This window comes from Lynx canadensis, chromosome E2 (assembly GCF_007474595.2).
Source record: "Lynx canadensis isolate LIC74 chromosome E2, mLynCan4.pri.v2, whole genome shotgun sequence".
NCBI lineage: Eukaryota > Metazoa > Chordata > Mammalia > Carnivora > Felidae > Lynx > Lynx canadensis.
This window is the reverse complement of record NC_044317.1, coordinates 19,041,413-19,063,577: the sequence shown is the minus strand read 5'-3', so window position 1 is coordinate 19,063,577 and position 22,165 is coordinate 19,041,413. Positions and strand designations below refer to the sequence as shown.

The 22,165-nt window shown below is 55.9% G+C and overlaps 3 protein-coding genes across 10 annotated transcripts; 1 reads left to right on the top strand and 2 right to left on the bottom strand.

Moving 5' to 3' along the window:
• Nucleotides 1-379: 379 nt before the first annotated feature.
• On the bottom strand, nt 380-8,246 carry KIAA0895L (KIAA0895 like). 5 transcript variants are annotated; one of them, XM_030298738.1, is made up of 7 exons: nt 8,160-8,246; nt 4,895-5,520; nt 4,670-4,813; nt 4,269-4,401; nt 3,013-3,318; nt 2,782-2,879; nt 380-1,761 (listed from the first exon to the last, which is right to left on the bottom strand). In XM_030298738.1, exons 2-7 carry the CDS (start codon nt 5,462-5,464, stop codon nt 1,597-1,599), a joined length of 1,416 nt encoding a protein of 471 aa, XP_030154598.1. In that variant the 5' UTR covers nt 5,465-5,520; nt 8,160-8,246; the 3' UTR covers nt 380-1,596. The 5 variants fall into 5 exon arrangements, 4 of the variants coding, with proteins under 4 accessions (XP_030154598.1, XP_030154603.1, XP_030154602.1 ...); XM_030298743.1 differs by having other exon boundaries at nt 4,895-4,969; XM_030298742.2 differs by lacking the exon at nt 8,160-8,246 and adding an exon at nt 7,659-8,126.
• Nucleotides 8,247-8,658: 412 nt separating this feature from the next.
• On the bottom strand, nt 8,659-15,353 carry EXOC3L1 (exocyst complex component 3 like 1). 4 transcript variants are annotated; one of them, XM_032591329.1, is made up of 14 exons: nt 13,744-15,349; nt 13,389-13,451; nt 13,004-13,207; nt 12,695-12,914; nt 11,505-12,117; nt 11,309-11,426; nt 11,042-11,167; nt 10,842-10,942; nt 10,524-10,634; nt 9,717-9,846; nt 9,467-9,589; nt 9,234-9,389; nt 9,018-9,142; nt 8,659-8,937 (listed from the first exon to the last, which is right to left on the bottom strand). In XM_032591329.1, the coding sequence occupies exons 4-14, from the start codon at nt 12,792-12,794 to the stop codon at nt 8,748-8,750; spliced, it is 1,893 nt and encodes a 630-aa protein (XP_032447220.1). In that variant the 5' UTR covers nt 12,795-12,914; nt 13,004-13,207; nt 13,389-13,451; nt 13,744-15,349; the 3' UTR covers nt 8,659-8,747. The 4 variants fall into 4 exon arrangements, with proteins under 4 accessions (XP_032447220.1, XP_030153949.1, XP_030153951.1 ...); XM_030298089.1 differs by having other exon boundaries at nt 13,004-13,179; XM_030298091.1 differs by lacking the exon at nt 11,042-11,167 and having other exon boundaries at nt 13,004-13,179; nt 13,744-15,353.
• A 28-nt stretch (nt 15,354-15,381) lies between these two features.
• Nucleotides 15,382-22,157, top strand: E2F4 (E2F transcription factor 4). Its single transcript, XM_030298094.1, has 10 exons — nt 15,382-15,568; nt 16,006-16,115; nt 16,257-16,418; nt 16,735-16,778; nt 17,495-17,556; nt 17,769-18,066; nt 18,538-18,738; nt 20,806-20,853; nt 21,059-21,103; nt 21,202-22,157. The coding sequence occupies exons 1-10, from the start codon at nt 15,434-15,436 to the stop codon at nt 21,315-21,317; spliced, it is 1,221 nt and encodes a 406-aa protein (XP_030153954.1). The 5' UTR covers nt 15,382-15,433; the 3' UTR covers nt 21,318-22,157.
• Nucleotides 22,158-22,165: the final 8 nt, after the last annotated feature.

The window sequence follows — 22,165 nt, the reverse complement described above, 5'->3', positions numbered from 1 at the left end:
GGTGAAGATCCATACCCCTAAGTCTTAGCAACCTGGGAAGCCCTGTGCCCCACTGCCTTGTCCTTAGCCCCTTTTCATCCTCAGTAGCCCAAGCCACACTCCCCTGGAGCCCTCAGTTCCAGGCCCCCAGTGGGATGACGGCCATACCCTAGGGCCCTGCCCTACAGCCCTTTTCCTCTCATGAACCAATTGGGGGGGTAGGGTGCTGTGTAGTCACCAGTCCCACTTCAGGGAAGTCGTTGGGCCTGGTGCAGAGAGCCAGAGGAACGGAGATTTCTCTCCACTTAGGACAGGCTAGAGCTCACAGCCCTGGGAAGTGAGATTAGAAGTGAGAGAGGAAGAGGAAGGGATCTTGGGTAGACAGAGCCCACACACTTCATTGTGATTGTTGTTTTAATTGTCTGGCTTCTCTCTGGACCGGGAGCTCTGTGAGGGTTCTGACGATTAACTGGCACACAGAAGGTTATCTACACGTATTCACTGACTAAATGAATAAGGACTTTCCAACTGCATTTCTGAATTTTACAGGTGGGAAAACCAAGGGCAAGGGTAGGGGTGGGAACGGGTCAATGTCACACAGTTGAGTGAGGTGAAAATGGAAGCAACAACCACCTCTACACCTCTCCTGGTCCAAGAGGGGCTCGGACTTAGGACGATGGCTAGGGGCCTGCCCCTCAGGCTTGAGTGTGACTGCTGCCAGGCAATGTCACCCTCTGCCAGAGACCAGCTGTGAGGGTATGGGCAAAGACAGGAATAGCACAGGCCAATGGTGGGGGGTAGGGGCAGGGCCAGGTGAACTCTTGGGCTTGACTCACAAGTCCTGAAGAACTGTGTGTGTGTGTGTGTGTGTGTGTGTGTGTGTGTGTGTGTATGAGGGAGAAAGAGAGGGAGGGAGATGAGAGTGGGGCTAGGAACAGTTGGTGCCTTCCAGAGGAGCTCTGTTCCCTCCACCAAACCTTCAGAAGCTGCTGCCTCCCAAGACCCAGGATGCAGAGCACATAAATAGGGAATAAATACATGACCAGTGGGAGAGGCAAAATGCTGGAAAGCACACCCCAGCCCAGCTGGGTCTCTACCACCAGGATCCCTGCCCCTTGAGTCTGTGTGAAAGCCAGGCCCTCAGGCTCAGGCAGTCACCCCAGGAGAAGGGAGATCCCCACCAGGACCCAGTGAGAGGTAGACAGCGTGAAAGCTGAAGGAGCACCAAGGGGCCAGGTGGGGGAAGGGAGAGACTGGAGTATGCAGACACTCAAAGCCATCTCATGCAAGAACAAGTTTCTACTCCCAAACCACCCCCCATCCCCATCATGCTCAGCTTCCCTCCTGCACTCAGGCTTACCTTCTGCTCAAGAGAGAACTAGAGGTAGGAGGGCAGACTCAGTTTGCCTGACATGCTGCTGCTGGTCCCTAGGTCCCAGCGAGGCTACCAAGGGACACAAACCCTCTGATGCCATCCCTACCTCCTGGGATGCTCCTGCCCTCCCAGTTCCCCAAGAAACATCTAGGCCATGGAAGCACAGAACAGTCAGCTTCATGTTCGGGGAGCTGATCTGGGGCCCTCTGTCCAGGGCCTCTGCCTACAGCCCTTAACCAGCATCAGTCAGGCAGCAGGCGGCCCAGTTCTGCTTCATCCAGCCGGTTGGTGGCCATGATGTGCTCCAGCTGCTGCCGGTAGCGTGCCAAGTCCTGCATGAAGTGGGGCACCCGGGTATTGTCCAGCACCCCATGGGGCCGCAGATGGTCTACATCCTCATAGGACACCTGCAGGAAGGAAGCTGGGCCTCAGGGGTAGCCAGAGTGATGTGGCTTTCAGGTAGCTGGTCCTAGCTCTCTATGAATTGCTCATTGCCCTCTGCTCCTGGAATGCCTCCTTCTACCCTCTGGATCCACTGCAAGGTTACATACCCTGAGGCTCAGTCCTGGATGTGTTTGTTCTCTCTTCGAACACTTGGTATCGTCCGTGCCCCACAGCCCCACTCTTGTCTCCAGCCCAGCTTTTCCCCTCACCTCCAAATGCAGGTATCAAGCTGACTCCTCAGCACCTTCCCCTGGATCTCCCTCAGACACCTCAGATCCCACACCCAATGCTGAACTGGGTGCCAACTTATGCCAGCCCCACCTTCCGCAAAGTTCTCTAGGCCAGCTCAAGGCAAAGAACCTGGAATATGTCACCCTCCAACTCAGGGTGGTCTTTTGAGTTAGAGGGATTCCATTCTCTGAAGAGTGTTCCCCAGCTTGCTCCTCCCTCTGTATGGCTACTGTCCAGTTAGGCCAGACCACCAATTCTTCAGAAGTGATTGGAGAGGTGGCTTCCTCCTCCCCCCACACTCCCTTCCCTAGGCCTCTCCAATCCACCTCCCACTTAACATCCACAGGAAGCCTTCTAAAGTAAAAATGACATTTCTCTGCTTAAAGCTCTACTGATTTCCCATTGCTTCAGATGGAAGTCCATCTTCCTCAGCCTGGCACAAAAACCCAGAGCCAGAGACTTGGTCTCTGGCCACTTCTCCAGCCTCCTTCCCCAGCCTTTCCTGACTGCTCCCCTGGCCTGAATGCTCACCTCCTTTGAAATGCAGTATCCACCCGCACACCTGAAGTCTAGGTCAGGTACCTACTTTTGCTGCCAGGTTGTCACTTCACTTTTGTTCACCTCCACCCAGGTTCCCCCCACCAGAGGAGCTTGGCACCCAGTCCTTAGTCGAGCACCCATCAGAGGCTCAGGGAACACTGCAGTGACAAGGAGAGCTGACTGGGATCTCTTAGAGGTCCGTGGCCCCCTACCTTGCCCAGTGAAGTCAGCAGTGGGAAATCGATGGTCTGGCGGTGCCGGAGAATGCGCACGATGCCATCCAGGTACACCTGATCCTTGCTGAAGCAGCCTGTGGGCACGGGAGGGCCGTGAGCCCCTGGCCGGAAGCCCACCCTCCTCGCCCCTGCTCAGGGCACTACCCCCCACCCCGCACCCCCAGGTTTCCCTCAGGGCAACCCTCCCAACACAGCACGGGTGCCCACCAGGTAGCGAGGTGTCAGTCTGCCCGCGCTTGGCGCGCACACAGTACTCCCAGCGCACGTCAGCATCCTGTACGTAGCGCGCCAGGTCCTGGAAGAGCTGGCGGAAGGACATGCGTGAGGCGCGGTGGATGGTGTAGTAGAGCAGTGCGGCACGCCACAGAAATGGCTGCTTGCGGAACAGCACGCTGTGCAGGCTGGCCAAGCCCTCCTCCGTGGGGTTCGCTGGCCGCAGACCGTACTGCAGCCGGCCCTCGGCGCTGTGCCACGGCTGCCGGGCGTTGTTCACTCCCCGCAGGTAGTGAGTGCCTGCAGGGAAGGCGAGGGGAAGGCGACACTGGGTGGGGCATCCAGGGGACCAACCTGTGTCCTGCTACATCCTGCAGGACCTCTAGCAGGTGAAGGTGACTCACGTACACTCCAGCCCCTAAACTCAGGCTCTCATGCAAGTTCTCCCCACCCCCATTCCCTGCCCCAGACAAATGCATACTCACCCAACCCCAGGCAGCGGGAAGACCCTCCTCAGGTGAACTTGCACCCAAAGATTCAGAGTCCCACACACAAGAATCCTCCCCACCTATCCAGGGCTACACACACAAACAACTCTCCCAAACGCACACTGCCTCCCTATGTTGCCCCCTCTACCCCCTGAGAAGCAGGAACTCACAAACCACCCCGGGCCCCACATCCTGCATGCCCATATCATGTTGAAAGTCATGCTGATGACCCCCAGTGATAAACACTTTTGCCCAGAGCTACAGAATTCTTGATGAGGAGACACAGACAGAAAGGAATAGTAATTAGTGTCCCATGTTCTCCATTTCAGCTCAGCCTATCCCCTCCTAAAACCTGGCTTTGTGTCCTCAACCAATTCCATTCCTAGGATCTGGCCTTCCACCCACCCTGGAGGGCCTCCATGTTGGCTGGGCTAGTGCAACCCTCAGGGTACTCCCTCTGGCCTGTCCAGGCCTCAGCAACCTTGTCCCCACTGTCAAGGGAAATCAGAAAGGAAGCAGAGGGACAAAAGATACCCAAAGGGAGCAAGAGATGAGGGTGAGCCCAGAGAGTGGGCAGGCATGTTCTGGCCTACCTCTGTGAGCCAGAGGGAGTAGGTAGCTGCTCACGAAGGGAAAGGGCCCGTCCTCCGGAAGGAAGGGGAAGAAAGAGAGGGGGTGGGGTTACTGGGGCCCCTCACTGCCCACCACCCCATCCCAGCCCCCTCTCATCCTACCCACCCACCCACCTACCCACACCCTGACCTATCTCGTGCCGCAGCATGCCCTCCAACCAATACTGGCGGGCTCCAGTCAGGTTGATGGCCAATGTTGGTCGGCTGTTCTCCACCATCATCACTGCCTGGGACAGCAGGTCCTCACTCAGCTGCACAACAACCTGCAGGTGGTAGTGACCTAAGCCATGGCCACCAGCCCTGGGGCCAGTATGCAGGTGGACATGCTGATGCCAAAGGGTAGCCAGGCCACACACCTGGCCAGGGCACCCACACTTTACCACCTTTGCTCAGAGCCAGCTCCCACCTTACTGGGGCAGGGATAGGGGCTTGGCTGGGGTCACTATCTGGCCACGTGTAGAGCTGGGCCTGGCATCAGCAGACTGGTTTGGGGCACATAGAAAAGGGGCCCGGAAGACCGGGCTGGCTCACCTCCCCAACGCAGCCCTCCTTCTGCATGTATTTGCGCACAATAGACCAGATCTGGCACTTGGTCAGCAGCTGGCCCCCCGTTGCAGCTTCAAAGTGTTCATAGGTACCAAATTTCTCCAGGACAGCCTCAATGATGCCTACTGCCTGCACATAGGGTTGCAATGGCTGGTCAGACCAGGCCTCTTGGGTGGTCAGGCCAGGGTGAGGTGGGCAGGCTAGACTGACCTGATGGATGAACTGTCCAGAAGCCTCACAGTACTTCTCCAGCACAGCCGTGGGCATGGGCTCCTGGTATTCGAACTGTGGGTTGTAGGTATAGTGGGACTGGAAGAACTTGTCCCGCTCACGGTCCATGTTAGTTGGCCGCAAAGCCACCAACATGCAAGGGCTCTTGCTGGCACCACGGCCTGCATCCTTTCGACTCTTAGCAATATGAGGAAGAGAGGCTGCAGACCTCAGGGTGCCCCCACCTGGGTCCCGTCCCCGTCCAGGTGGGGCCCGACCCTGGGTGCCACCCCCCCGCCGGCCAGTACTATTTACAGTATAGGTGCTCTCACTGCGACGCATGTGGCCACGGTGGCCCAAGTGCAGCTCTGAGAAGGGATGCAGCTCAGGCTGGGGCCGCAGGGCTGAGGGGATTGACAGAGCCAGGGGCAAGGCCAGGGACCGAGGCCAGGGGTACAGCAGTGTCCCATCTCGGTCTGAGGGCTTCAGCCTATGGCGCAAGGACGAGGGACTGGCTGGTGGGCTGGGGGGTGCCTGCTCATACACCTGAGCCCCTGAGTCCAGCACCATTCTGTCCTGGGGGTCACATCCAGCCGAGTCACTCCAACTCCCCACACTGTCGACTTCTGGGGACAAAGAAGGGCATGTGGAGGCCAGTATGAGTGGCTGTGGCCTAAGAATCAGCAGGCCTGTGCTCCATACTGTCCATGCTGGGTGGGTGCTTAGTGGGCTCAGGGTCTGCCACCAAGGGTCTGGGGAGCTGCCCCCTCCCTCACCTCCATCCCAGTGTCCATGCCTTCCAGCAGGCTCACCCAAGGAAGCTGGACTGGGGGAAAGCAGGAGGCAGAACTTATACACCCACCTCGACAGCGGTTAGTTACTGGAATCCCCTTAGCCTATGAGCTGCTGAGAACAAGGCCTGAGCCTCTACTCATGGTTTTATCTCCTGTGCTCAGCACCCACACAGGCTGGGAGCTGGGACAGTATAGCCTCAGTTAACTGGGGTGATCAGTGAGGGGCTCTCACCACCTTCTACCTGCCTTCCATCTATGGCCCTTTGTCAGTCTCATCCCTCCCCTCCCACCTGCTCCACCACTCCTCCAGCCCAGTTGGCCTCAGTCAGTTTGAATGCCTGCATGCTCCTTGCTTATGTTAGTCTCTCCACCTGGAATGCTCTCTTTCCTCTGGATCATCTGTGCAAATCCAAATTAGAATCAGCTTTTGGGGAGCAGAGGGAGACTTTAGCAAACTCAAGCCAATCCCTAGTCTGTCTCCTCTCAGAGGCCTCTTTCTAGTGGTCATCCAAGGCCAGTGTTTGGACCTTTACTCCTGACTCTGTACTAGGGCTCAGAACAATCCAGTCTCTCCCCGAAAGTCTGACTGAAGTCTCCAGATTCTGAACTCTCTTGCCTATTCAGGGATACAATTCCAGCATTTCTCCAACATCGTCAATCTCTTCCTCTACTAGATTCTTTCCATCAGCATAAACACTTGCTGTTATTTCTGTCTTAAAAAATCAAAAGCAAACCCTCACTTGACCCCACACTCTCCCAGGCCCACCGCATTTCCCTCCAGCTGCTCCTTATTGCAGCACAACATCCCAAGTCATCTGCATGTAGTCGCTGACTCCTTCTTTCCCGTTCTCTCTTACATTTCACTCCAGCTAGGCATTTGCCCCACTCTCCATTGAAACTGATCTGACCAAGGTCATCAGTGATCACATATTGATCAGCGCATTCAACATAATTAATCATTTCATCTTGGAAACACGTTCTCTACTTGGCTTCCCAAATACACTCAAACATATTCTCCTACCTCACTGGCTGTTCATTCTTGGTCTTCATTGTTCATCATTCCTATCTTCCTGATCTCTTAATGTTGTCATGCCTCAGGGCTTGGAAACTTCTATGGAAACTTCTCTCCTCTTCTCCATTTATGCTTACTTCCAAGGGTGATCTCATTCACTTTCATGGTTTCAAAAACATCAGCCCAAACTTCTATAAACTTCAAGCTGGTGTTGCCAGTTCTCAAGTCAACATCTTTACTTGAATTTACAACAGGCATCTCAAACTGAACATGTCCCCTGTCTGGAATGCTTCCCCCTCATATTAACTGCAGGGCTCACTCTCCCACTTTCCTCAGATCTCTGCACAAATATGTTATTAGACAAGTTTCCCTAACACACTCTCTGTAAAATAGTAAACCTCCCCCTTTCCTCTCCGCCACAATCTTCCCTTCCCCACGTTATTTTCTGAAGCAGTTATCACCATCTGAAGTACAGTGTATGTCATTACTAGTTACCTCCCTTCTCCTTTTGAATATTCACAGCTGTGTCCTCAGAACCCAGAATAGTATCTGACCCAGAGCAGTTACTCAATAAATGGGATGAACCCAAGAGCCGTGCTCCTTTGCAGAACTGGAATCATTCCTTCCACACACTCTGTTTCCCTGTATAGATCTGATCCCCCATCCCTACCTCCCTCCGTTCTGCCTAGTAACCACCTGTTTGAAAAAATTTCAGGCCTCAGGCTTCATTCTTCTCAACTAACTGTACACTTTTCTGGACTCCTCACTGATCTCTGGGCCTCTCCCTAGACCAGTCCCCTTCATCTCCCCCACCCCTTCTTTCATTCGACCTAGCTCTTCATTCGACCAAGAATACGCCTGCTTCTCTCACGTCTCAGTTCTTTTGCCAAGAATGCCCTCCCAATGTCTCCCTGTAGCAAACTCCTAACCATTTTTCAGGGTTCGGTTTAGGCCTCACCTCCTCCCGGAAGCCTTCCTGGCGTCTTGGAGGCTCCCAGTGTCTAGGCGGCTTCTTTACCACTGTGTCACTGTCGGAGCCTAGGTCTGTGTCTCCCTACCTCCCCCTTAACTCCTTGAGTGCAGGGACGGGTCTGATTGACCCCCATGTCTTAAACACCCAGCACTACAAGCAGAATGAATGAAAGATGGCTGGGGAGGAGCCCAGACAGAAGGCGGAGTCTAGTGACAAATAAGAGGGTGTGGCCTACGCCAATAAAAAACTCCGGGAGAGGGTAACGTGGAAGAGGAGCCAATGGGGACGGAGAGATGGAGGAGGGGCGTGACCTGTAGCCAATAAGTGGCGGAGGATGGGGCAAAGGGCGTGGCCAATCGAGGGCGGAGCCAGCGGACAATAGAGCGGGGGGGAGGGGGGGTACCCGCTCAGATGAGTAGGGGTCGCGCCGCATGCCTTCGCGGCCTCTCGGAGGTGGAGGGTTCCGTCCGCGTACCGCGCCCCCACCTGTTCGTTCCTCTTCTCGCCACCACCGTTCCCGCTCCGCAACACCAATCGCCAGCCGCCCACCCCGCGGAAGCCGACGCTGGTGACGCACGCACTTGGGTGCGCGCACGCTCACACGAAGGCGCGCGTTTTCGCGTCAATCTCGGCGGCGGCGCGCACCCAAGAACACAGCTGGGGGTGGGACCAGTCAAAGCAGAGGGGGCGGTGTCCGCCACTAGGTCCCGCCCCTGGGCGCGGCGATGTCCTAAGCCCGCCCCCTCCACGAGGGCTGGGGGGGTTTCAGGGCTTCAGGTGCTACTCAGCTTCAGAGTCAGGGCCTGGAGACCCGAGCTCACTGCCCTGGTGCGGATAGGTGGGTCTGTAGTCTGCGTACAGCGGCAGAAGCTCCCGTACTTGAGAATGCGGTCCATACAGGGCTGATGCCGGGATAGGTGAGACGCAGCCCATATCAGGACTGGAGCCAGGATACCTTAGGCGTATTCACTGAGCGTGGACCCCCTAGTCTTTACACTTTTATTTCATCCCCCTTCCCCAATACACAATTCAGACATCCAGGGGCTGTGGCTGTATTCCGGGGGCAGCCGGGCGTCAGGCACAGGGCCCGGAGGGAAGGCAGGAGGACAGCGCAGGAGTAGGTACTGGCACGAGGCTAAAGAGTGCGCGGTGACCCGCAGAGAGAGAGGGCTGTGGGCCGGCCTGCAGGGAGCTGAGTGCGGCCAGGCGCTGCTCTCGGGACACATCCCCGCGCAGGTCCAGGAGGGCAGAGACATGATCCTCGCTATGGGGACCCCAAAGAGGTGTGTGTCAGCTCCGCCCCGTTCCTCCTCCCCGTCCCCCCACCAACACCAGTCTTCGCACCTCACGTCGGGAAATTTTTGTTGTAGGCCTGCCACCTCGAGGCCGAGCAGCATGGGGTCACGGAGGTTCAGTAGATCCCGCAGAGAGAGGAGCACCGGTGCGCACTGAACACTCTCCTCCAGGCCCTGAGCACCCCAGAGTAGGTCTCGAACCCGCCCTCGACTCCCACCCAACCACTGAGACTCCCGCCGATCTGCTCGCCTAAGGAGCTCTCACCAAACCAAGGAAAAGCTCCCGAAGCTGGGCCGCATCGTTCTGCAGGCGCTGCGCTGCCTGGATCCTCTCGTCGGCTCCTCGGCACACAAGGCGGCCCTGCATCAACGCACGTAGGTACTGCAGTACCACCGTGCGCTCCGCCTCAGCCAGGAGAAGCTGCAGAGAACGCAATGAGTCCAAGACGCCTTTCCTATGGGCGCTTCCCTGCTTCCCAGCCTCTCCCTTAAGCGCACCTGGACTGCAGGATTCCGCACTCGCCTGAAATCCTGGCAGAAGCGCACCGTCCGCTCGCATACATCGTCCAGCAGCTCTGGGCTCGACAGCCACCGGCGCGAGGGCAGAGCTTCGAACAGGGGCTGGGGGGTGGGGTTGGGCAGAGACGGGGCTGGAGGAACGTTCAGACCTAACATTTCCCCATCAGAGACCCATACATATATATGCTGTATCTCCTCCTCCCACCCCCATCCCCACCTGAAGACTTACCTGGAGCTCCGCCAGCAGCGCCTCCAACACCAGGCGGCAGATCCTCCTCTGCAACTCGTCCAGCCCTGCCTCCACCGGAGCCAAGTCTCCTGACGCCGCCCCGTCGGGCTGCAGGACGGACACGGAGGAGCTGGACCGACCAAAAGTTATGGCTTCAGGACCAAGGCCAAGGCCCTCACGGCCCTCTGTTGTCTAGCCACGCTGACGCCACCTACTGGCATAAGTTTGTGGAGGGAGGGGGCACTACCAAAGATCTGGGCCTTAGATTGAAGCTGGGAGTGATAGGCTCCGACAGCTAGAAGAAACCCAGCCAGAACTGCCTCTAATTTGCAGTGTAACTTTGCGCAAATCATGTCTTTTGGTTTCTGTTTAGGTAAGGGAAGCCTTAGGAGTGAATAAAAAATCATCACTAACTTGTTTGTCCTCTCTGCCCCCACCTCAGAGAACATAAGACCTAAAAGGAAGGGAATTTTTTTTCTGTTATGCTCACAGTTGCAACCACAGCCATTATTATGTGGCACGGAGTAGGACTTTGATATGATACTATGTGCTAGGTAGGCACTGTGGTAGGTACTTCACATCTATTTTCTTATGTGATTTTCAGAACGTACCATTATTACCCACATGATACTTATGAAAACAAGATTCAGAGAGATTAGGTAACTCACTCAAGGTCACACAGCAATTAGTAGAACTAGGATTGGACTCCCAGGGTTAAGTGAGACCAAAATTTCTAATGGTCTAGTGTGGACTGCGTCCATACCTAATTGGGGTTCAATCAGTGGTTCTGTGGGGGCCTCCTAGTACCTGAGTGCTGACTGGTAGTTGAGGGTGGCCAGTAGGTAGGGCACGTAATGAGGAGCCATTGCTTCCCCCCTGATGTGGTCTCGGGAGAATCGGATCAGAGCATCACTAAAGCTGCAAAGGGCAGAGATAGTTCCTGTACCTGTCACTCTGGTGCCCCCACAACCTGAGTCCCTGGTACTCCAGCCCCACCTCCAAGAGACTCAAGACCTTGTTTTGAAGGAGCCCCTTCCCACTGGTGTGCCTTATTCACTCAGAGACCCTTTAGGCAACCCCAGGAGCCGGGCAAGGGGTTGGGAGTGGGTCAACGCCTTGGCAGACCTCCTCAGGAATGTGCCCAGTTCTGACAGCGCCATGCCATGCACCCGCCGCTGCAGTGACTCACTGACCAGGCTGGTCACGCGAATGTTCTCTTCCAGGATCTACAGGCAGAAATGGGTGGCCCTCAGCAGAGTCCTAGTCCTTCTCTCCTCCCCTTTCCCTAGGGGGGCTTCCCACCTGCCTGGTCTCTTCCCACCCACCTGGAGCACTATGGCCGGCAAAGGTGAGTGATAGAAGCCAGAAGAGTCTGTGCCAGGTTCCTGCTCTCGGTTCCACTCAGCTACCTCCCCATCCAGTGCCTTCTGAAGCCACTGGGCCACATTAACCTGGGGGAAGGGGCAAAGGGCAGCAGGATACTGCTGTAGCAAGGCACTGCTGCTGCTAGAGACAGGGAGACCTGTAACTCTACAGATACAGGCCAACAGCTGGTGGCAGAGCTTCTCTGTGCCTGGGCCCCAACTACTCACCTGGATTTGGGTCACAAACATTGCCTCCAGCTGTTCAATATTCTCCGGGGTCAGGAGGGGCTCCAGCTGAGACACATCAGCCTCAGGCCCCAACTCCAGGCTCCCCATCATTTCTGGCCTGGAGGTGGGTAGCCCAGTGTCACTCTGAGCACCAGCCTCTGATCCACCCACTTCTCATTGCCCCAAGGGTACTGACCCCAGGTACACATGCAGTGTCCAATGCAGTAAGGCGAAGGCGTCAGCAGCTCCTAGCTTAGGCCCTTCCAGCAGTTGCTGCAGGCAGCGACGCAGTCCACTGTGCAGGGTGTGGGCCCAGAGCCGGACTACCTTGTAGTGTGGTGGGCAGCAGGGTGCCACTAGTGCTTCAGCTGTGGCCAACTCAGCTGGTAGAGCCACCCGTAGAGCCTCCAGCCACCCTGCCAAGGCCCCTGGCTCAAGCAGCAGAGGTGTCCCAAAGTGGGTCCTCTCCAGGCCCTCCTGTAGTGCCTGCAGACAGCGCCGCCGCCAGTCCCGGGGGGGCAGCTCCAGGGAGGTTGTGTGCCTAGCATCCACCTCTGCCACACGCACAGCAGCCACCAGCAAGGCTGGGTCCTCCCGTGCCAGCCGCCCTGCCACCCCCGCAGCCGCCTCCACAGCCTGGCCCAATGCCTCAGCTAGAGGGCCCAACCCCTCGAAGACTGGCAACTCCAGGCCCCCCAGAGGTGCCCACGTCTCCTCTTGCAGCTGCTCCAGCTCCCGAAGGCACACATATGCCTCCAAGAGCCGCTGGGCACCAATCAGGGTCCGTGCGTGGGCCACTGCAGCTGGCACTAAGAGGGGAGAAGATGAAACAGCCCTGAGTCTCAACCCTCCCACCTGTGCAATGGGTACAACAGTGGATGCTGAAGCCCTAGGGCTGGAGTGATGTGTAAAATGTTTGACAACCAGTACAGCAGAGCACTGACCAATCTGAAAGGACCCAGGGAAGGGCCTAGAGGCCTGGTAGGCCAGGTGTAAATCCCTGAGCTGATGAAACAAGAGGAAGTGAGGGATCCTGGAGGCAAGGCAGGGAGGAACTCGGCGGGGGGGGGGGGGGGGGGGGGGGGGGGGGCATGCTAATGGCTATTTACTCACTCTGTTAGGGAAGTATTTCAAAAAATTAGCAACCAGGGTGGCCAGAGCCACTTGATTGGGTCTCAGTCCTGACTCACACAACCTATGCTTGAGAATCCCAGAATAAGCTAATTTGTATCCTGCTTCATATGCCATTTGAGGCCTGAGTTACTCTCTTGGAGGTCCCTGCTGTGTTCCTCCATGCTATCTTCCACTAGTGCCCCAGCCCCTTGATCAGTGATGGGTGTTTACTGACTGTTAGTGGGCTGAGGCCCAGGGCCCCCACATACTCACCTGCCCGCAGCCGGGGCAGCAGCTGAGACAGGACCTGCAGCTGCTTGTGCTGTGCAACTTGTTCTCGCAGTGGTTTTAGGGTCTCTGTGGCCTCCGCCATACCCTGGAGCAACCCATGGGCCTGGTCTAGGGCCTCACGGGTTCCCTGCACAGCCTCAAAAGCCTGGGCCAGCTGCCACACACCAGTCTTCACGCCCTCCAGGTAGGACTGCACCACCGACTGTAGTGGGGAGACAGCTAGTGAGGCCTAGTCAGTCCTGCAGCCCATCCCCAGCTCTCCTACCCCCTGACCGATTGACCAATGCCCACCTTAATGCGTGCTTCCAGGGAACAGGTACGTTGAACTTCACGGCTGCGGTACTGGCCCAGCCTGGCCAGCTGCTCTGGCCGGTAGAAGATGCCCGAGGCCCATTTGAGTGCTGCTCCTCTGGCCAGCTGCTCCGCCCTCTCTTGCTCTGGCCACTCAGGCCCTGGGCAGGAAGACCCTGGGCAGCCTCATCAGCTGGGCAGGGCCTACAGGAAACGGCCCAAACCTGCTCCCCTTCCTACTTCTCAGACTGTCCCCCTAAGGCAGTCTGATCCATTCCTCTTGCTGCCCCGTGGAGCTCCAGCCAGACCTGGCAAGGAGGCTCCAACCCTGACATTCCCATCTTTCTTGCCACCGTCCCTCCCTTAGCCCACCCAGGACTCATACCAGGGGGAAGTGAGGGCTGCATTTCATCCTTGGTTGCTGAGTCCATGGCACTCCCTGGAAGCACTGGAGATGAGGTAGGAGTGGGAGCAAGAGTCTGGGTTAGAGCAGGCAGAGTGGATTCTCTGAGCTGCAGCCTTGGTCTAGGCCCCTCTGAGAAGGAGGAAGGAGGTTCTTGCCAAGCCCCTCAGAAAATGGGAGGGAGGTGGGTGTGATGGGGAGGCAGCTGAGAAGCTTTTGCCTGCTCAGTTTCTCAGTTTTGCCCCTGCAGATGCCAAGCAAGGCAGGGAAGGCACAGGCCTCTGCTGGCCCCAGCTCCTGCTCTGAATTGCAGAGGACAGTTTGGTATGGAACTCACCAGGCTTGACCAGGCATCCAGTTCTTTCTCCTTTGAAAATAGTCTTGGCCTTGAAGATGGCCCTCTCCCCAGTCCTCAGAGCAAAGCTAGGTATTCTCTTCACTGTCTCAAGAGGCCTTGGTGGCTCCAGCCCACATCTTGGCACGCAGCAAAATTCCTCTCTCCAAGGAAACCTCTGTCCCACTCTGGGCCTAGGAGCACCCTCCTCCTTCCAAGGCCCCTCCCTCCCCAAGGCCAAATGCCTGAAAGGAAGGAAGCTGAGTCTGGCCCTTTATTCCCAACAGGAAAGAGCATCTGCATTGTGGGATGGTGTAGGGAGGGCTGGGCACCACTTCCTTGGGGGGAGGGGGTGTACTCCCTGTAACAATTGAGTCCTGACCAGCCCAAATAGGACCCCTTAGTGCTCAGGACACAGACGTGAACTAGAGGGCCCCAAACAGGGGTGGAGAGCAGGGTGTGCAAATACGGGTGCAGACAACATCACAGTAGGGAACCTGTGCCAATGTCCCCTCAGAGGAGGGTTGCACCTCTGCAGAGGACTAAGAGGCTACAGGCTATTGTGAGGAACGTGTATGATGGGTGGTAGTGACAGAGAGGTAGAAGGGCTATGAAACCTATGTTTGTCTTGAGAGTTAAAGGGGGCCATGGAGAGAACCACAGGGTAGTAATAATATAGTGGAAGCTGGTTACCACCCAAATCCATCCTTCAGGACAAAGCCACCTGTTGCCCTAGCTGCCAGGAGTGTAGGTTGCTGAGGTGTCACAGCTGAGTCTCTCTGGTACCCTTGCCTCGACAGAGACCACCTTGGAAGAGCCACCCCAGTCTCAGTGCTCCTAGTCAGATAGTCTGAGGCCTCTATATAACTGCATCACAGTTTAATTCCCCCCTCTGCCCAGTTCTGCATGTCTTACTCTAAACTTCCCTGTAGGCCTGGCTCAAAGTCAGCTTCCCAAAGATCTTAAAATAAATGAAAATAGATAATGATGATATCAAGCATAACAAAATGGTGTCGGCCAACACATAATCCTTCCTACCTGCCAGGAGCTGCTCTAAGTGTTTCACATATATGTATGCATAGGTAAGCATGTTTGCATTGGCAGAAAAATGGTTATAATTTCAGGGCCTAGGAGCACTGCAGTGTGGAGACAAGAGAAAGATGAGGCTGGGATCAGGGATGGGGAGTGGGAATGGAGACAAGTGGGCAAGCTACATGTAGTTACTGCTTGCTGTTTGGCAGGAAGTGAGGGACAGGAATAGGGTGAGTAAACCCACATACTTGGGCAGCTTCCAGGAGCAGGTTTGGGGAAACATATTGGGTTCATCAGGCAGCATGGTCTCCTCTCCTGAAATGGGGACAGGGTGGCCACCAGGAAAGTTCCGGTGGCTCTCCATTCTCTACTGCCAGGGCTGCCCACCGACTTTTTCCACCTCCCTCTGCCCCCTGTCCTCTCATCCGGGATCCCGGGGTTGTTTTCGTCCTCTTCGGCGGCTGGATATTTGTTGATAGTCCCCGAAGTTTTGCTGCCGTGTCCACCGAGAGGAATTGCGCCGGATTCCCTGGGAGGGCGCGGAGCGGAAGCGGAAACAGCGACGCTGGCGCCGGCGGCCTGGTGGCCAGGAACGGAAGCGGAAGTGGCGGCGGCGCCGGCCTGGCCTGGCCTGGCTGAAGGGAGGCGGCGGGCGGGCGCGATGGCGGAGGCCGGGCCGCAAGCGCCGCCTCCCCCGGGCACCCCAAGCCGGCACGAGAAGAGCCTGGGACTTCTCACCACCAAGTTCGTGTCGCTTCTCCAGGAGGCCAAGGATGGTGTGCTTGACCTCAAGCTGGTGCGGCCTGGGCTAAGGGGCGACCGGGAGGATAGTGGACCAGGCAGGCCTGGACCGGTAGCGGGAATCCCTGGGACGGCCCAGCTGAGCTCTCAGAGAGCAGGCAGCCATCCGTGCGCTTTCTCACAGGAGGGAGGCTGGGAGCTGTTCCATTCAGTCAGTCGAGGCCATTGGGTGTCAGCTATGTGCCAGGCTCAGGGCTGCAAGTGCTAGTCCTCGTGGCCCTCCTCGGCTGATGGGAGAACAGCATCAGAACATCAGTTCAGGCTGCACCAGGCCTTTTCCTGCCCCGCGGTCTTGAGCCGGTTTAGTGCCTGGAAAGAGGGTTGGGACTCAGGCCACCCTTTTTTCAGATCTTTTCCAGACCAAGTCTCAAAGTAGCTGGGGCTACACCTGAGAGCAGGGATAAGTATCCTTCACTCTTTTCTGTCTGCCAGGCAGCTGACACCCTTGCCGTGCGCCAGAAGCGGCGGATTTACGACATTACTAACGTGCTGGAAGGTATCGGGCTGATCGAGAAAAAATCCAAGAATAGCATCCAGTGGAAGTGAGTGGGGGTATCTGGGAGGGCAGTGGCATCTCCTACCCAGAAGTGTCAGGGGTGTGGGGAGAAGGATGCAGGAGAGAGCATGGGCCATGGGACCCAGAGTTCCTGGTGGCTCCTCTCAGCCCTACTCCCTGGGCTCAGGGGCGTGGGGCCTGGCTGCAATACCCGGGAGATTGCGGACAAGCTGATTGAGCTCAAGGCTGAGATCGAGGAGCTGCAACAGCGGGAGCAAGAATTGGACAAGCACAAGGTGTGGGTGCAGCAGAGCATCCGGAACGTCACAGAGGACGTGCAGAACAGCTGATATCCTCCTGGCGGTCCCTGCTCCCAGGGAGTGGGTGAGGGGCCCTTTAGTCCAGCTGGGTTTGTTCTGTGGTGCCCAAGGCACTATCCACCTTGGGAGGATGATCCTGCAGTTCCTCACCAGGTCCCTGCTTCAGCCTCCCTCCTCAAAGCCCCTCCCCAACCAGTCTTGTCCTGTGATCCTTCCCCATGTAGACCCGAGGACTTTCTCTTGAGAGCTTGTATGTCAGATCTCTGCTAAAGAGCTGGGTTTTCTCTGTGGTCTGCCATTTATCACCATAGGCAGGGCATCAGCCGTTCTCCTTAACCCCCACACCTTGGCCTACGTGACTCATGAGGACATCTGCAGATGCTTTGCTGGTGAGCAGAGCCTGGGTAGGGGGAATTGGGGGTGGGGCTGGGCTGAACCACAGCCCTGAGCAGTGGGTTCAGTGCCAAAGGAGAGTTTTGTCTCTTAAGAGGGTTCCTTGGGCCTGCCCAAAGAGGAATCAGGCAGGGTAAGTCCTGGGTTTGAGGGTCACTGGGACCCCATGGAGGCCAACTGTATTGAAAGTGTACATGAATTCTGGGCTGAGTCCCTGGGTCAGTCCCCCTCTCCACTGTTCCCTGGGTTTGTCTTCTCAGGCATGACAGAAACCTAAGGGGGAGAGAGAATGTGTATGCTCTTGCATTCTTGTATCCAGGGGACAGTGGTGTTCACTTTCAGCCTGTAGTTAGTTGCATTATGGGTACAGGAACTGTTCCTTCTCCATTTTGCATTCCCCAGACTGATTTGGGGAAGGAACATTGGCCTTGGCCAGAACTTCTAGGAAACAGTCCCATCAATCAGGGAGTGAGATGCCCATGGCCAGCAATCCTTTGATCCACATGTTTGAACCCAGATTTTGTGGTTACTGACCCTTGGGCTCTTGGGAGGAGAAAAGCTTTAGTTCTCTGCCCCAGCCACTGTGGGGGTTGGGTGAAGCCTACTGTCCCTAAGAGACCATGATTTCCTTTCTTGATCCAAGGGATAGCCACCCCCATTCTCAGATTAGATTGAGCCCATGGGCCCTGACCTATTCTCTTTGTCATTCTAGGAGATACTCTACTGGCCATCCGGGCCCCATCGGGCACCAGCCTCGAGGTGCCCATCCCAGAGGTGGGTGCTCAGCCTGGGCAGGCGGGGTTGATTGAGGGTGGGTGCTGGCTGTGGAGCTTGATAAGTGCCGGGTGGGGCAAGTAGGGGGAAGCCTGGGTTTTAGGGTTATCTAGAAAAACGGGCAGCCTAGGGTGGAAGAGGACCCTGGCCCAGGGTCAGGCAGGAGCCAAGTGTGCTTCTAATTCTACCTGTCCCCCATCCCCCACCTCCAGGGCCTCAATGGGCAGAAGAAGTACCAGATTCACCTGAAGAGTGTAAGCGGCCCCATTGAGGTGCTGCTGGTGAACAAGGAGGCATGGAGCTCACCGCCTGTGGCAGTGCCTGTGCCGCCACCTGAAGATCTGCTCCAGAGCCCACCTGCGGTCCCTACCCCTCCACCTCTGCCCAAGCCTACCCTGGCCCAGCCCCAGGATACCTCACGCCCAAGCAGTCCCCATGTGACCACCCCCACCCCTGTTCCTGGCATCATCGAAACCCAGGGGGTGCCTGGTCCAGCAACTGAGATCACAGGTGAGGTGTAACGGGCAGCTGGTGATGGGATGATTTTGGGGGCCCAAATGGCAACATCTCTGTTGTGAAATGTGTACTCAGAGTTGGAAAAGACTTCGTGGGGGTTGTCCTTTTCCTGGTCTCTAGTTGGCCTCCCTTTGCTATGGTTATGAGTCCTTTTTAATAGGGAAGCTCTGACTGTGAAAGGGTATATCAGTGGTGACAATTTTCCCCTAGATCCGTCTACGTCTCCCTTTCCCTGGTCACCCCTCTTAAAGAGTAGTCACAGCAGCCATGTTTTCTGGAAGTCTTCCTCTTGGAGGTCTCAAGCTCCTGTCTCTTTTCGTGGCTCATTTCTAAGTTACCTCTTCAGGAACCTTGACAGTTCTTATCTCTCCTTGGGCTATCGTCATCCTGACTGGGTTCTAGCACAAAGCTTCAGTGTCTCACTTCCTGCTCCCAAGTGACTGGGTTCTGGGGATCTGATTGCAGTGAGTGGTGGCCCTGGAACCAATAGCAAGGACAGTGGTGAGCTTAGCTCCCTCCCACTGGGCCTGACAGCACTGGACACCCGGCCGCTACAGTCCTCTGCCCTGCTAGACAGTAGCAGCAGCAGCAGCAGCAGCAATAGCAGCTCATCTGGACCCAACCCTTCTACCTCCTTTGAGCCCATCAAGGCAGACCCCACGGGAGGTAAGTGCTTGTCTCCTGAGGAGTAGGGGGAACCTAGCCTCAGCCAGTCCTAGGTCAGAAACAGTATGGGGACTGGAACCAGCTCATCTGTCTCCTCAGCCAGAGCTGGCCAGCCCAAGGGTCAGCCCTGGCATCAACTCTTGCCTTGACACCAGAGCTCTGCCAGGTTGGGTGAGGAGCCTGGCCTTCAGCTTGGCAATGGTGCCCCTTTGCTCCCCTTCCTGGGTTACATGGAACTCCTGGGTCCCTCTCAAGCCCTGCCTGTCACCCCTTGCACTCAGGTGTCACGAAGGCATTACTGCTGTCCTGGAGAAGGGGCTGTGGTAAGGCCCTCAGTCTCCAAAGGTGGGCAGTGCCTTCCCAGGGGAGGTGATGTCATCTGCCTGGAGTCTTCTCTCCATCTTTTGATGTGAGTGTTTGCTTCCTCCAGGACTTTGTCTTCTTGGCCCACAAACACTGCTAAGTTTCTTCTCGCTAAATGACACTTTATCCTTCGTGTTTCCTCTGTCCCCTTCACTGTCTCCTCTCTGGACTCCTTGAACAAGTGATCTCTATTCCATTCTGTATCTTGGTCCCCTAGTCCCCCTTCAGGTTGCAGCAGTCAAGATCCCTGTATGCCAACCCCACGGTATGCCTGTGCTACTTCTGAGAAATTTCCTAGCCTTGACTACCGGCTCCAGCAGGTTTCTGGGCTAATTTATTCAGGTGCTTCTTTACTCCATGTTGATGCTTTTTACGTCTTTTGGCATTTATGATGCCAATTCTCGTTCTTATCTCTTGCTGGCTTCTTCTGACCTCTCCCTGGCACTCCTATAAACCTTGGTGCTTCCCAGATCTCTGTCCTATTCTACAGCTGTGGAGGGCACCTATTCAGGGTAGATGAGTCCCCAACTTTCAGCTTGCCTAGTTATTTTGCCTGAACTCCACACCTGTGCCCATGTGCCTTCCTGTGCACATCCAATGGGCATTTCGTTCCTGTGTCCTCAACTGAAACTTGCTTTTGCTTTTTTGCTTTTTCTGGTTTTTTTTTTTTTTTAATATTTATTTTTGAGAGACAGAGAGACAGAGCACAAGTGGGGGAGGGGCAGAGAGAGAGGGAGACACAGAATCCAAAGCAGGCTCCAGGCTCCAACCTGTCAGCCCAGAGCCCAATGCGGGGCTCGAACTCACAGACTGCGAGATCACAACCAGAGCCGAAGTCAGACACTTAACTGACTCAGCCATCCAGGCTCCCCGAAACTTGCTTTTTCTACTTCTGTGTCTACCCTATCATTGACCCTGGTCCCCCAGGCCTGACACCTGCATGTCACTCCTTTTCTATCTCCTGCTCCCCATCTTGCATTAGCTGAGTTTTGTTCCAGACATCTCCCATCACTGGCTTCTATTTATCCTCAACACTCAGGGTCACTACTGGCTATCTCTATTCTAAACTCTTCAGCATCCTCCTTTTACTGTGACATTTCTGTCTTTACAGAGTACTTCTAATGGCTTCTTAAGCCCTGCTGGATAAAACCAGAATCCCTACACCTAGCATATGAAATCCTCATGAACCAGCCCCAGCACTCCTGTCTGGTGTCATTTTCCTCTGCTTCCCACGTGCATCCTCCCAGTCAGACCTTTGTAGCAGATTTGTCACCCTGTAGCACCAGCCCCCCTATAAGTGTCTGCTTCCTGCCCTGCCCAGTGACCTGGTCCCCAGGGTGTGATCTCTGAGCCTGGCATTGAGCAGGTGCTCAGCAAGGGCAGGGGTGAATGGGGCATCTTCCATCAGACAGGGCATACCTGCTGAACCCATAAAGGGAGGAAGTCTGCTGCCCTTCTGCAGCATTTCTGAGTTAGGAGGGCTATACCAGTTACCCACAATGGGCCTTTATTACCCTGAGCCCAGCACTGAGGAATTCACGTCTAGGAGGGGAGACTGACAATGCCAGCTTTGCCTGGGGCAGGGCCTCCATCTCCTCAGTTGTGTGGAGCCCCAAGATGGGTGATAGAAGATCTGAGGATGAAGGTTAGGGTGGGACCAGAATGGATCTCTGTGCTCTTGAGCATGGCTTTCTTGTCTTTCAGTTCTGGAACTCCCCAAAGAACTGTCAGAAATCTTCGATCCCACACGAGGTAGGGCTGCATTCTTCCATGGGGTAAAGGGTAGCTCATTCAGTCTTACGGCTGTTTGCTTGCGCTTCTGAGGATCTATGATTGTGCTTGGTCCCTGGGCAAAGCGTAAAGTTCCTAAGGAATGGCTAGGGGGGTCCCCTTCATGGGCTTTGGTGGGTAGAGAGGCAGGAGCCAGAATGTAACTGAACTCTCCCTTTCTCCCCAGAATGCATGAGCTCAGAGCTGCTGGAGGAGCTGATGTCTTCAGAAGGTGGGTGGCCCAGGAAGGTGGGGAGCGGCGGTTGGCAGGGGGTGGGCAGCTGCTGGGAGGGGCCTTGGCCCAGAGTCTCAGCCTGATGCTCTCTGCAGTGTTTGCCCCTCTCCTCCGCCTTTCTCCACCCCCTGGAGACCACGATTACATCTACAACCTGGACGAGAGTGAAGGTGTCTGTGACCTCTTCGACGTGCCTGTTCTGAATCTCTGACTGACAGAGACATGCTCTGTGTGGCTGGGACACAGACTGTGTGACCTGGGGGCTGCCTGAGGACGTCCCCCATTCTACCCCTACACAGCTTGAGAGCCACAGACTCCTGGCTTCCCCAGCTTTCCCTCACTGCAGTTCTGAACACAACTCCCGCTCCTGCACGAGCACCTGTACCGTGCTAGGAAAGTAGGGGAAAGGGGCTCAGCCCCCTTCACCGTGGAGCCAACGTTTGCCTCTTCTTTTCTGGGGCTTTCCTCCACTTAATGCCCTCTCAGAGCCCAGGCTCAGCTACCACTCAGTGGCACAGAACCGAAGACCTGCCATCACCCCAATAGGGCAGCTTGTCCAACCCTACTGCCCTGTTCCAGCCAACCCCCACTCCCCCCCACTCTGAGGTGGGGAGCCTAGGGTGGAGCCTGATGCTCTCCGGCACCACCCCAGCCTCCTTCACTTTTCCCCACCCCCTGAACCTGCAGCTCCCCTTGGACCTCTGTGTGTATCCCCCATCTGCCTGGCCCTTAGCCCTGAGAACCTATAGGTAGGGTTGGGGTGGGGGGAGTGCTAACAGGAAAGAACAGAGAGGTCTTTAGCTAGAAATCTGGGCAAGTGAGTCCCTAAGGATTGGTCCAATCTCCTGCTGCCCTGTAGGTCTCCCTCTCCTCTGCCTGCCCCACCCTTGTTTATTCATTTATCCTCATTTAGAGCCATTTCCAGAGATTTAGAAAGATTTGCAGTAACGAATGGATTCCTATATAAAGATTATTTTTATACTTTTTGCAGCAAAAGGAAATTGTAATATTTGTACAGTGTGCGAGTGAATAAAGACCGTGCCTAAGGCTGTATCTGAT